Below are 14491 nucleotides of genomic sequence, written 5' to 3' on the forward strand. Positions count from 1 at the left end.
TAACTTTAGGTTAATTATGCAATTTAGATTATTTAGGCAAATCATTGAACAATACATTTGACATATTAAAGGGTGCTAATAATATTGACCTTAAAATTATTATTATTATTTTATTAAAAAAAATTTAAAATTAACCATACGTAAGGTAATAAGACTTTCTCTAGAAAAAAAAAGAAAACATAAGGAATACTGTGAAAGTGTTGTAAAAACATGACTTGGGAAATATTTGAAAAAAAGGATTACAATTTGTAATAAGAGTGCTATTAATTTTGCCTTTGTTAATTGTTATTAAGGCAGCCTATAGAAATCATAGCACAAAATCTATTCTCAGGGATGATATAGAAATCAGGTGATCTCAGTATAATTATGATGATCCACAAACTTCAGTTCATTTCTAAAAGCAACATATAATGAGAAAAAGAATGGGATTTTTTCCCTTATTTCTGGCAACAGTTTTTATGAACAGCATTTTTGCCTGACGAGGGTTTTGTTCCCATCATTGTGTTCTGTTTCTGGTGGAGTTGAACTGGAGATTGTGGTTTATGCCATGAATTTTGTCTCCTGTTGTTTATCACTTGCTATGCAGAACTGTCTTTGTACTCTTTAAAACATTGAAATAGTTTTAAAATATTATATAGAGATAATAATTTTTCAAGTATAAAAAGGATTCTATTACAGAGTAATTTGACAATAAAATTATAGTTTTTTTACATTTACAGGGTGGGCCATTTATATGGATACACCTTAATAAAGTGGGAATGGTTGGTGATTTTAACGTCCTTATGAAAGAATAAAGTTACGTTAAAACCAAGCACACCATTGTTTTTTCTTGTGAAATTCCCAATAAGTTTATTAAGGTGTATCCATATAAATGGCCCACCCTGTACATTGAAAAATATCTGTAAACTAGAAGCTTTCTGTATTTGGTGATTCATGTTTTTAATTTCCCCGATTATTTTTGCTTATGAATTGCATCATGGGACCTTTGATCTAGAAAAGATCAAAAATGTGAACTTTTTTAATAGTTTAAAGCGGTACAAAAATAAACAGCCAGTACATATTCTGTTATTTTACAAATTTATTTATCTATATATAATTATTTATACATTTTATTATTTCTGTAGAGTTGAATTTTCAGCATCAAAAGTTAACAGAGCAGAGATCAACATCCCATAATAAAATTCACAATCGTGAATAAACTGAAAACACTTGTGAATCACAAAATACTGAAACATTTTTTACAATGTATGTTGTAATTAAAATAGTTACAGTGTGCAGCATATATAAGTACACACTTCACAAATATATCCTTTAAATTCATATTTTTAATAGGAAGCTATATAATATTATATTTGTGCATTTACATAAGATTAGTCAGTACTGAAACCAAATCTGGAGCTTATCTAACAAAATAACTTGCGGTCCAAAAACTAGTACACCCAAATGTATATGTAATAGAAAAATATTAAATACAAATTTAAAAAGAGGAAAAAAAAGGAAAAATTTAGTTTAATTTAAGTTATTTTTGTTGGATGTAATTTTTGTTTTGCAATTTAATTATATTAGCTTTCAATTTCTAAATAAGTTTGGCGACTAAAATATTATTTTAATAAATATATCTGTTTAATAAATCTGTTTTGTTTGCACCAAAATACACTGCCTATATTCACTGAGAAATTAATAAAAAATATTCAATTTTAAAATGGGGTGTACTCAATTATGCTGAGCACTGTATATATTACGGTACAAAAATAAACAGCCAGTACGTTTTCTGTTATTTTACAGATTTATTTCTCTATGTGCTATTTCTCATACATTGTATTATTTCAAACTACTAAAAGGTCAATAAAAGTCACGTTGTTAAACTGTAGAGTTGAATTTTCAACATCAAAAGTCGACAGAGCAGAGATCAACATCTCATAATGCAATTCACAATCGTGAATAAACTGAAAACACCTGTGAATCACAAAATACGTCAACTTCATTTTCACATATTTGTTTAGTGTATATTAGAATTAAAATATTTATATATAAACTATTTCCTTTGACACATTTTTTTACATAATAACACCTGCATATAATGTCTCTGGAAAATTGATCAATTATTCAAATGAATTTCTGGGTCTCATGGGGGATATCATTGCAAAATTGAGGATGTGAATGATATCAAATGATTCCACTTTTTTTTTAAGACAAAGTAATATCAGAGGTGAACTGAGGTTATGATGGAGGTAAAGTGATTCTTTCATTTCCTGTCTTAGCTCCGTTTTCATTTTTCTCTCCATCTGTAATCTCTCTTTCTCATCCAAGTAAACAGTCACAATACACACACTCTGGGTCTGATTTTTCAACAGGGGCTTGAATTATTGCTGCTGATTCTGGTTCAGTTATTGGTTTTATCAGTGTTTCCTTATTCTGTGCTGTGCGGATCAATAATAGAGGATTTGTTACACCTTTCACTGAAAGAAACTTTTCTCTACTCTTATGACAACTGCTTATATTCGGGCTCATGCTGTTTTCTTTTTGTGGTGTTTTATTATTTCTGTTGCTCCTGGTTCTGGGTTTTTGCTCTTCTGGAGATCAGAGATGGTTTAACAGAACATTCAGTTAATTTCAGTCTAAATGTAAATCACAAAAATATTATAAAACCTGTTTATGATGAATCCAGTATTCATTCCTTGATTTTATTGATCGTATATATCAAGGTTATTTTAGTAAACAAAAAGACTTAAACTGGTGGTCAAACTTTTTAATGAACTGAAATAATACAGTTCAAAATACATTTTAAAATATTATGAATATAAATTTATAAAATAAAACCAAGTGCTTGCAGTTTTTGAAATGCTCCAAAGCGCTTGCAGCTGAGCATTTTAGAAGAGTACTGGAATTTTCAGCTCTGCTAAAACGCTTCGGTGGACACCTGCCCTTATTGTTGCTACATTTATAGTCAATCTCTGCATTAGACCATCTCTGGATCACGTAGCCTGAATCTGAGCCCTATTTGGCTGAGAATGCTTCTTTCTTTCATTTAGTTTTTTCTGTTAGCTTCTATGGCGTAGGTCAGAGAGTGGCTTTGTGGAAACTGTTGATTGTAATTACGCTGGCATGTCCTGCATTATAGCATGTCTCAGTAGCTGGATGCAATCAAAATCAACCCAGGCTTATTCTGAAAACGTAGTCCCATGGACGTTTCTGGAGACCGCGAATTATGTCCGGAGGTACGTATGGCTGCATTTCGTTTTTTAAGCGAACGCTGCGGGGCGGTATGACGACGTTCCTTTTAGCGCACGCCGGCTGACCACTTACCTTCGTGTGGAGGGCTTTCCCGCCGCAACCAGTTTGTCCAGTTTGTTCGTCCTGTGCGTCGGCGGACTCGAGACGCAGAGAGGAGCTGACCACGAAGACTGAGTTCGAGTACGGGGAAGAGCGGCTCCAGAAATCTGGTAAGACTAAAACAGAATCCAAGAAATAAAGCGAAGAGGTTTATAACAGGGTGAGAATGGGGTGAAATCCAAAAAACGTAGTAAAAAAAATTTTTAAAAATCGGACGAGGGCTTTTCTTTTTCCGGACGGCTTTTGTAAATCGTTGGTTGAGTTTAGGGCGGGCGGGTCGATTGGTAAAATCGGTTGGGTTCAGGGAAGGAGGAGGGTGGGTCAATCGCCCAGTCAATCATTCAGCCAGTCGGACAGACAGACGTTTGTTCGACAGCGGCCTCTGGTGGGTTCACGCGAGAACAGCGCGGGCGTGAACGGCACTCGCGGGAGATGTCCGAGAAGCCAAAAAGGCGCACACAGCGGCCTCTCGCGGATTCGCGAAAACCAAAAACCTGCAAAAAAAAAAAAACCTCCCGGGACGTATTTCGCGGTCTCCAGAAACGTCCTCGGGACTACGTTTTCAGAATGAGCCTGGGTTGATCAAAATAGCCAATTGTGTTTAACAGATTATTTTGTGTGGTGGAAACAAATCAAAGAAGTTGGGTGGAAGTTTTAAAGTATAGTAGTTATCATTCTTGCTATCAACAGGCATTTATTTGATTTAATTGATGATTTAATTGATTGGTTGATTCATAGATTTATTGATTCATTGGTTCATTGATAAAAAACACTGTTTATCTATTTCTGTAGTTTTTAGTTTGATCATTCAGCATAATGATTAAAACACCACACAAAAATGTTAAGTGTTTTCTTCATAAAAATGGTCAAATCTAGTTCCCAATAGAAGTGAATGGGTTTTCCTAAATCTCGAACTAGTTTGATTTAAATTGGGTTCATTTATTAGTCTTTAAACCATGTGTTCACATTCATGTCTCTTTTTTTCCTTTCACAGTCCTGATGAAGACTCCTGTCAGAAGTTCATCCCTTTTATTGGGGTGCGTAAACCTTTTACGATTAAGTCTTTGTAATTTGATGTATTTTAATAGGTTGAAAATGACTCAGAGTGCTTTTGTTTTCCACATGTCTGCAGATGGTGAAAGTGGGGATTATTGAACAAACGTCTGTCGCATCTGGTTAGTTGTGCTGTCAGTGTATTATTTATTAAATGGGACTGTTTGTTGAACGAATATTATAATAATATCAGACTTTTATGACTCATATTATACAGTATGAACACCTTCGCTTGTTCAGAACCTCAAACTTACAGGTTTTTCTTTTTGTAAAGATAGTCTAGATCAGTGGTCAGAGCCGGAAGCTTCCCATACAGACCCGGACATTCAGTGGTCTGCGCAGATCTGTAACTTCAGTCGCGCTTCTGCTAGGTGTTCTTCCCCAGCCGATCACTCCAGCTGTTTATTCATTTTGTTTACCCGCTGTCTGCTAAGAAAAGTTTTCTTCTCGATTGACTATTTGCGCTGAATTAAGGGAGAGTAGCCGGACGCTCTCTCTTTGCTTAAGTTTTATTCAATGCGATGGTTTTGATGAGTGATAACGTTGGAATCATTGATTGTTAATACAAATGCGCTGTTGCAATGATAATGCAAGCCATGTAATGTAAACAGAAGTAATCAATACTCGAGATGTAAAACAGAAAAAGGGAATATTCACGCTTTTACTCTTTTTCTTTTTAACCATTTTATTTGAAGATACAGTTTTTAAAATGCCCTACTTTTATTTAAAGTTGCTGCAAGTTTTTGATTCTTCTAAAACATAAAAATACCATACTATGTTTGCAGATATTTAAGAAACATGCTAAGTGAACATTCTGCAAAACAATGCTGAAGTCAGATATTCTGCTTTTAAAATTTACATTACGTGCTGGAACGCTGTCTTTGTTTTGGTTCTTTTAACCCGCCCACTGCCAGTTTAGCCAATTATATTTCAGCACCCCGGGTTGCCTTGGTGGAAAACCGCAGAAATCATTTATTTTTACAGAAAGGCTCTCAAAGCTTGCGTTCGTGACTGAAATGCGACCTCCGGTGGACAGAAGCAGACTCCGAAATGAGATGCAGATTCAGAGTTCCACATGAGGTTATTAATTAGTAAAAGATATAAATACTATGAGTGTAAACATTTGGCAGACTAGCTCTTTTTGGTCCTCAATCTGGCAACCTGCGTTTGCGTTTGTTTTGATCGATGAATGCAATACCTAGTTCAACCACTAGGTGTCAAACTTACACACTGCAACTTTAATTAATGAGAGAGCATGCAAATCTACAGTCATATGTGTGAAGCATGTTGCATTGTAAATATGTATATTGTTCTTTGAATTTTTCTGTTGCCATTTTTTTCGAAACAGCACTTACCGTTCTGTACCAAAACTGTCACCCTAAAACCCTAAAAAAAAAAGACTCTAAAAAAAAAAGTAAGATTCTAATAGCTTACAATATACAGTGTAATATACTGTCATATATATGTATGTGTATATATATATATATATATATATATATATATATATATATATATATATATATATATATATATATAAATATATAAATATATATATATAAATATATATTTATAAATATATATATATATATATATATATATATATATATATATATATATATATATAAATATATATATAAATTTAATATAATATTGATATATATATATATATATATATATATATATATATATATATATATATATATATATATATATATATATATATATATAATATAATATAATATAATATAATATAAATTTGTATAAAGAGAGACAGAGAGAGAGATTTTCTCAATAATGTTTTACTAATATGATTTAGATTTCTGATTAAAAAAAGGCTTTTGTTTTTTTTATTGCGAGAAAAAACAAATCCAATGCAATTCAATACAGTCTTAACTGAGATAGATATACAAAAAAAATTCCTCTAAAGTGTGAAATATCCTGTTTAATGACATTTTAATATTCTTTTTTAAATGATAATAGATGAATTATCAAGTTAATTCTTCAATAAAGTTGAATTACATAACGTTGATTCTTCAAATGTTTACTTTTAGATAATGCTTTACCTTTATTAACATAAAAGACCATGTATAAAGCATTTTTAGCAAATATTTGGGCATATAGCCAATTCTAAATTGATATATAAACAGGGAAGAACTTAATATAAGCATTATAATTGCTATAAATATATATTTGAATATAAAGTATATATTTAAGGTAGTTGATGAATGATCTGTGTGTTGGTAGGTGACTCAGATGATGCTGCTCCTGTAGGATCTGCTCTTCTGTCCTCTACTCCTCCTGCACAGATCTCCCCATTACTGAAAGAAGCATCTCCAACACCACCCTCGTCTCCGTCTGTACACATGTCCAGGTACAGACACACAAACACGCACAATATCTTGGGATGCTCTGCTGTTTACTGAATCTGTGACTGTGGCTGCAGTTCTCCTGGAGGAGGACAGGGAGAGCTGATGGGTCTTCAGGTTGATTACTGGATTGCGCCGTCAGAACGGAAGAAAGAAGTGGAGAAGAGAGATTCGTCTGGCAAAAACACGCTCAGGTGCACCTTCCGCTCGCTGCAGGTTAGCCGCCTCCCACAGGGCGGAGCTGAGACCACGCATCAGCCAATCATGTCCATGACTGTTGTCACCAAAGAGAAGAATAAGAAAGGTGAGATATGACGTAGGAAATGTAAAAATATATCACAATATTTTTGACATTATACAGGGTGTCCGCAGGGTCTTAAAAAGTCTTAAATTTCAATAATTAAAATTCAGGTTTTAAAAAAGTCTTAAATGGCTAAAATGTGGTGTTGTATGTCAAATACTTTTAAAAAGATCTTAATTTTTCTTTGTCCATGTGAAGCTATCTAAAAAAACATTTAATAAAAGTAAAATTGATTAACTCGATTTACTAATATGGTTTAATTTTCCTCCTTAGAATAACCTTACAGTAACATTTGTTTAAAACTTCTGCATATATTTATGCATAAATGTTTGTTTTAAATAAATTTAGTTTATTAAAATTTTTTAAACTTGTCTTTTAAAAAAAAAAGTTACTGTTATAAAATATTTATTAAAAATATAAATATTATTATGAATATTATGTATACATACACACACACACACACACACACACACACACAATCACCAGCCACTTTATTAGGTACAACTTACTAGTACCAAGTTGGAGCCCTTTTTGCCTTGAGAACTGCATCCAATCCTTTGTGGCGTAGATTCAACAATGTACTGGAAATATTCCTCTGAGATTTTGGTCCATATTGACATGATAGCATCACACAGTTGCTGCAGATTTGTCAGCTGCACATCCATGATGTGAATCTCTCGTTCCACCACATCCCAATGGTGCTCTATTGGATTGAGATCTGGTGGCTGTGGAGACCATTTGAGTACAGTGAACTCATTGTCATGTTTAAGAAACAAGTCTGAGATGATTCGCACTTTAAGATGTGATGCGTTATCCTGCTGGAAGTAGCCATCAGAGGTACTCAGGTTGGCTGAGGCGTTGATGTGATGCTCAGATGGTACTAATGGGCCCAAAGTGTGCCAAGAAAATATCCCCCACACCATTACACCACCACCACCAGCCTGAACCGTTGATACAAGGCAGGAAGGATATATATGTGTGTGTGTGTATTTTGACACAATTAAAATATATGGCTATGGAATAACTGAATTTAAATTTTAATGGGGCAAGTAAAAACAAATTCCATTGACCATTATAAAAAAAGCCATATATATAATTCATAAGCATCCACTGAGAGACAAAAAAAGTCCTGCATTTTTAGGAGAAAATAATTCATTATCATACTTTTTATTGTTGTATTTTAATAATTGGATATTTATTATATATTTATCCCTGCTCCTGGATGCCGACTATTCAACAGAGCTCAAAAATAGCCAAGCTTTTCACAATCATTTAAAGTACCAAAAAGCCATTCTGGGTATTTTAAAAGCATAATATATATTTTACCGCAATGCTAATTGACCTAGGCTTTATCACTGCATTCACTACTGTAATAAAAAGTATCGTCATTCTGTGATATGAAATCATGTATAGTCATAAAAAAAGGATTTTAAACACTTAATGTATTTGAAGTGAATTCAAAGTAAAGGTATGTCAAATGCAAAACTATATTCCACATGTGCTTCTGTTATAAGTCATCACACAGACCGATTGTATGTTTCATTATTATTATTGCAATAATCAAATTTATTGTGGGCAGAATTTTTACTGGTATATTGCAAAGGATTAGCCCATCCCTAATGAAAGCACATTCAAAGACAATCCGTTTATAAAATGTACTCTGTTGCTTGTTAGCTTATAATCATAACATGTTTTCTGTTTCAGTGATGTTTCTGCCTAAAAAGACCAAGGACAAGGAGGCGGAGTCTAAGAGTCAGGTGATAGAGGGCATCAGCCGACTCATCTGCACAGCCAAACAACAGCAGACCATGCTGAAAGGTGATATGCCAATCACAATACATTAATACTTCTTAAAGGACTACCGTACACTGTAGAAAATGCTGGCTTTCATACAATTCCTTCAAGTTGTATCAACATAAAACAATTAAGTTGTCCCCCTCAAAAAACTAAGAATTGTGTTATTTCAGCTCATTTTAAATAAGTAGCTTGAACAAGCAGTAAACAATTATTTTTCAGTGTAGTACATAGCAATTAGTTATCTATTATTACGATTTGATATTGCATAATCGTTGATAGTATTACATTTATTATTATCAATACTATTATTGATATCACTGTTGCCGTAATCGCAGAATATTACATTTATCATCAGCAACTTTAATATTACTATTGTTATTATTTACTTAAATAATAGTATTTTCATTATTATGACCAAGAATGCTAAATACTATTAATATAATTATGGTTGCCATTGCAGTTTATGCACATTCCTGTTATTTTCATTTCTGTTCAGTGTTGCCAGATTGGGTGGTTTTGAATTGGATTGTGCGGGTAAAAAATGGCATAGGCGGGTTGACAAAATTTGGGCAGTTTTGAAATGTAACTTTTATATGCAACTTATTTAACAAAATAAAACTGTGCTCCTACTCCATTCAGTTGGTAGTGAATAGTGCATAGCGCAAAGAGCATGGGCCCACCCGCAAAAGAAGGTGAAGGGAAGATGTATCAAAATCTGACTCCCCGGACGAATCTGACTCCCCTTAGCGTGCATGTGCATCACGTGCATTTTTTTTATGTGCGTTTTTGGTGGATTTTGGACAGCTTTTGGGCTGGAAAAATCCGCTATATCTGACAACACAGTTTCTGTTCTATTACTGTTAATGTGTTCTGCATTTATTGTATGTTGTATGTTTTGCACTCTTAATAAATATACATACTGTATAGATATACCTTAGTACAGTGTTTCTCAACGACGTTCCTTGAGGACCACCGGCTCTGCACATTTCCCTTATTTCCTTAACCAAACACACCTGATTCAGATCATCAGCTCATTAAAAGAGACTGAAAGACCTGTAATGGGTGTAACAGACAAAGGAGACATCCAAAACATGCAGTGTTGATGGTCCTCCAGGAATGTGGTTGAGAAACACTGCCTTAGTACAATAGTTATAAAATAGTTACTGATGTACTATGGAAACACTGTAGCTTTAAGAACTCGAAACTTCCTTTAACAGTCTGACAAACAATTAATCTGCAAAAGCGGCACATTGCATTTCAAACTGTTTTGTAAACTTGGAACAATGTAACCAGCTTTGCAAGCACACCATTAAAATATTACATTTACATTGCAAATTGTCAGCTCATAAACCTTGTCTAACAACTTTCAAAAGGAGTCAGAGAGTTTGAAAAAGAACAGATTGTAAAGATTACTGGAAGAGCCTTGTCTGAATATTTCAAACAACATCGCATGCTGTCAGCTAAATCAGCCTAGGCTGGTTGGCTGGTTTTAGCTGGTCAACCAGGCTGGTCTATACAAATAAACTTAAATTAAATTATATTGGAATGGTCTGAATAAAAACGTGGCTCCAGACTAAAGGCTGTGGTGTGTGTTTGTGTTTTGCAGTGTTGATAGATGGAGTTGAGTGGAACGATGTGAAGTTTTTCCAGCTCGCGGCTCAGTGGTCATCTCATGTCAAACACTTCCCTCTGGCCATCTTCAGTCCCTCAAAAGGGCCCTACTGAAGCACTCCTGAACGCTACGGCTGCCTTTACACTCAGAGCTGCCTGATGTCTTTATTTAAAATACCCGCTTTCTCACGGTTTGTGTCCATTTTTGATTGTTTTTTTACAAGACTTGATGCATAAAAAGCAACAGGGCTTCTTTTTTAATTTTTTTGGACAGTGTACGTTGAGCTTTTAAAACCCTGCGGTGTTTATTAGGTGAGACGACTAATGAACTGAATCTTTAACTCCGTAACTAGTGAGTTTTTTTGCTCATTCACAAGGATGTTCCACACATTTTAGCACGCGTGGGAGAGAAAACCAGCAAAAGGGAGAAGGAAGGGCTGATGTTTTGTTTAAAGGACTCAATCTGGATCGGATTTTCCTGAAGAAAGCAGAAGAATTTTCTCCTGCGCACTGAATAACCTCAGCAAGGTCTCGACGAATCTCTCAAAGGGACAGTTCACACAAAAACACATTTACTTAAATGGTTCCAAACCTATGAGTGTCTATTTTTTCTGTTGAGCACAAAAGAAGATATTTTGAAGAATGTTAGATTCTGGTAGTCATTATTTTCCATTGTAGGAAAAAAATCAATGGTTACCAATTTCTAACATTTTTCAAAACATCTTCTTTTGTGTTCTACAGAAGAAACAAACGGGTTTGGAAAAAGTTTAATGAGTAAATGATGACTTTTTTGGTGAACAATCTCTTTAATGTGTGTGTTTCAGTTTCCACTTTTTATTTAGATTATTTTGTATGTGTTTGTGTGTGTATGTGTGTATGAATGTATTCACTGAAGGTACTGAACGCTAAAGCACTTTTAAAACATGTCTAGATTGTGTTTTTGTTGTAATATGCTTCCTGTGGTGCACAGCGCTGTTCACTCCAGCTAGAAACGGCAGCAGTGCTGGACTGAGTGTCTGTGTCTCCATCAGACCGTCACACCTGTGTGATGCACTCGCTAAAAAATTTTTTTTAATCTTAACACATCTTAAAATGTAATGCATATTTTCTGTTTTGTTTGTTTTCTTGTTTCCCCAAATGCTGTATTGGATATTTAGAAAAATGTGCCTAAAATATTTCAGAACACGTCAAGGTCATATTTCACCCTCAAAATTGTATATTGAAAAATATGCAGTTAAAAGATTATGAACATTTTTGATCCACTTCAAAATTTGGAGTACTACATAATAATTAAATAATAAGAAATTATAATATATGTATATAATATATTATAATTATTTAATAATATGTTTTATGTTGGTGCACATATTAATTGTAATGATTTTTGCATTGTGATGACATTTTATATACAGTGTGAGTGTGTACTGTATGCATACTGTTTATATACTGAGTGTGTGTGTGTGTGTGTACATACACACACACATACAGTATTGTTCATAATAATGGTAGAACAACCCAGGTAGTCCAGGTTTTTAGTATATTCTTTTATTGATACATTGCAAACAAGTAACCAGAAGGTGCAGTAGATCCTCAGAAAACAAACAAGACCCAGCGTTTATGATATGCACGCTCTTAAAGCTGTGCAATTGGGCACTTAGTTGAAAGAGGTGTGTTAAAAAAATAGCAGTGTCTGTCATTGACTATACAAACTCAAAACTATTTTGTACAAACGTTTTTGTTGAATCATTAAACTGATATTTAGTTGTATGACCACAGTTTTTTATAACTCCTTCACATCTGCGTGGCATGGAGTCAACAAACTTGTGGCACCTTTCAGCTGTTATTCCACTCCATAATTCTTTTACAACATTCCACAATTCATTTACATTTCTTGGTTTTGCTTCCTTTGCTGAAATTTTGATATCACCTCACAAGTTCTCGATTGGATTAAGGTCTGGGGATTGGGCTGGCCACTCCATAACATAAATTTTGTTGGTTTGGAACCAAGACTTTGCTCGTTTTCTAGTGTGTTTGGGGTCATTGTCTTGCTGAAACAACCATTTCAAGGGCATGTCCTCTTCAACATAAGGCAACATGACCTCTTCAAGTATTTTGACTTATGCAAACTGATCCATGATCCCTGGTATGCGATAAATAGGCTCAACACCATTGTAGGAGAAACATACCCATATCATGATCCTTGCACCACCATGCTTCACTGTCTTCACTGTGTACTGTAGCTTGAAGTCGGAGATTGGAGTCGTCTCAAAAACTGTCTGTGGCCTTTAGACCAAACAATTTTACTCTCATCAGTCCACACATTGTTCCTTCATTTCTTTTTAGGCCAGTTGATGTGTTCTTTGGCAAATTGTAACCTCTTCTGCACATGCCTTTTTTTAACAGAGGGACTTTGCGGGGGATTGTACTTAAAAATAAGAATTTCAAATGCATGTTCAATAAGAGCTGGTTTCATCCTTAAATAGGGGCCACCTGATTCACACCTGTTTTTTTTTTCACAAAATCCTCACTGATTGAATGCCAAACTGCTATTTTTTTAAACACACCTTGTTTTCTGAGGATCTACTGCACCTACTGGCAACTTGTTTGCCGTGTATCAATAAAAAATATAAAAAAAACCCTGCATTATTCTGGTTAGTCACGTTGTACTGCTATTTTGAATAATACTGTATGTGTGTGTGCATACATACTGTAACATGAAAATGTCATAAAGCAGAGACTTAAACAGTTTATACTATAATTATATATTATGTATTATACAATAATATCAGTATTTGCTTTAATACATATATATGTTTTGAATTATGTACATGGTTTATGTTGTAGAGATTAGCATTAATGGAATACAAATTAACAAACTTAATAATAAACCTAGCAGTGTTCATTTCATTGACGAATAATTTTTGTCATAACGTGTTCGTCATGAACATTTCTACCAACAAAAACTATACAAAAACTAAATAAAGTAATGATGACGACAACTATAATAAAAATATACTGATATTTTCATTGACTAATAAAACGAGACGAGAATGTGATTGTGATTGTGTAATGTATATGTAGCACATTATCATTTGCCAGTCAAATGTCATTACTTTGACACACATATATATATATGTATAATATATATATATATATATATATATATATATTCTTCTGATTTTGGGGTGAAATATAGCCTGCGGATGTTTCATGAACACTATACGAAGGAACTGCAAACCTGAACATTGCTGTATCTTAATCTCTCCAGATTAGTATCATAACAGATTAGTAACATAACACTAGCAGTGTTTTCCTCAGCCTGTATGCTTCTACCTGCCTGTAGATGACATGAAAACGTGTAGATCCTCACGTCTCAGTGTTATTAACATATTAGACATGTACTATTCAAAAGGCCTTTTAAAGAGGTGCTGAACCTTCTCTTAGTCTATGCTTTGCGGGATCGTGAGGTAGTTTAGTCCTCATTACTCATAGAGTAGATCTAAATCAAATTATATCGTGCCTCTCTTGCTCCTTAGAAAGCCAACCTATGTCAAATTCAACACATGAGAGAAGAATCATCCATAATTCAACTTGCGCTTGTCATGATTAAGTGGCAAAGCTGTGCAATGATGTCAGTGTCGCTCTGTTTATTGTCAGCGGAGGTTTGGTGCAAATAATTGGACATATTTCATGCCTGTTCAGACTGTCAGAGGTTCATAAGTTATCATATTATACAGTATGTAAGGAGCTGTGCTGATGATGTCAGCCTATAGTTAAAGCTGTGCTCGACAACTGTCTGTTTGCCGTTTAAATGTATACCTGCCACTAGTATTAGTTGTGTTTTTTTTTTTATATATATATATATTAAAAATTTAATTTAAAATACTTTAGCTTTTTAATTTAAATGTTCCACTCCAGTTATGGGGGATTACACAGATAAATTTGTATTTGTAAGTAAAAGGTGAAAAAAATACTACCACTGTAATTCCTTAACTGGAATTTAATAAAACTTCACACACTAAGATGCTTT

The 14491-nt window shown here is 33.9% G+C and overlaps 1 protein-coding gene across 4 annotated transcripts in view; it reads left to right on the forward strand.

The window, feature by feature from the left end:
* The window catches only part of pacs2 (phosphofurin acidic cluster sorting protein 2), an 85837-nt gene extending 73910 nt beyond the window's left edge, over window positions 1-11927 (forward strand). For all 4 annotated transcript variants that reach the window (XM_056471037.1, XM_056471039.1, XM_056471038.1 and 1 more), the window contains 6 exons: window positions 4328-4370; window positions 4466-4508; window positions 6631-6757; window positions 6830-7056; window positions 8758-8871; window positions 10457-11927. In XM_056471037.1, the coding sequence (XP_056327012.1) occupies window positions 4328-4370; window positions 4466-4508; window positions 6631-6757; window positions 6830-7056; window positions 8758-8871; window positions 10457-10575 (673 nt within the window). In that variant the 3' untranslated portion in view covers window positions 10576-11927. The remainder of the gene's footprint in view (window positions 1-4327; window positions 4371-4465; window positions 4509-6630; window positions 6758-6829; window positions 7057-8757; window positions 8872-10456) is intronic.
* Window positions 11928-14491: the final 2564 nt, after the last annotated feature.

This window comes from Danio aesculapii, chromosome 13 (genome assembly GCF_903798145.1).
Source record: "Danio aesculapii chromosome 13, fDanAes4.1, whole genome shotgun sequence".
Taxonomy (NCBI): Eukaryota; Metazoa; Chordata; class Actinopteri; order Cypriniformes; family Danionidae; genus Danio; species Danio aesculapii.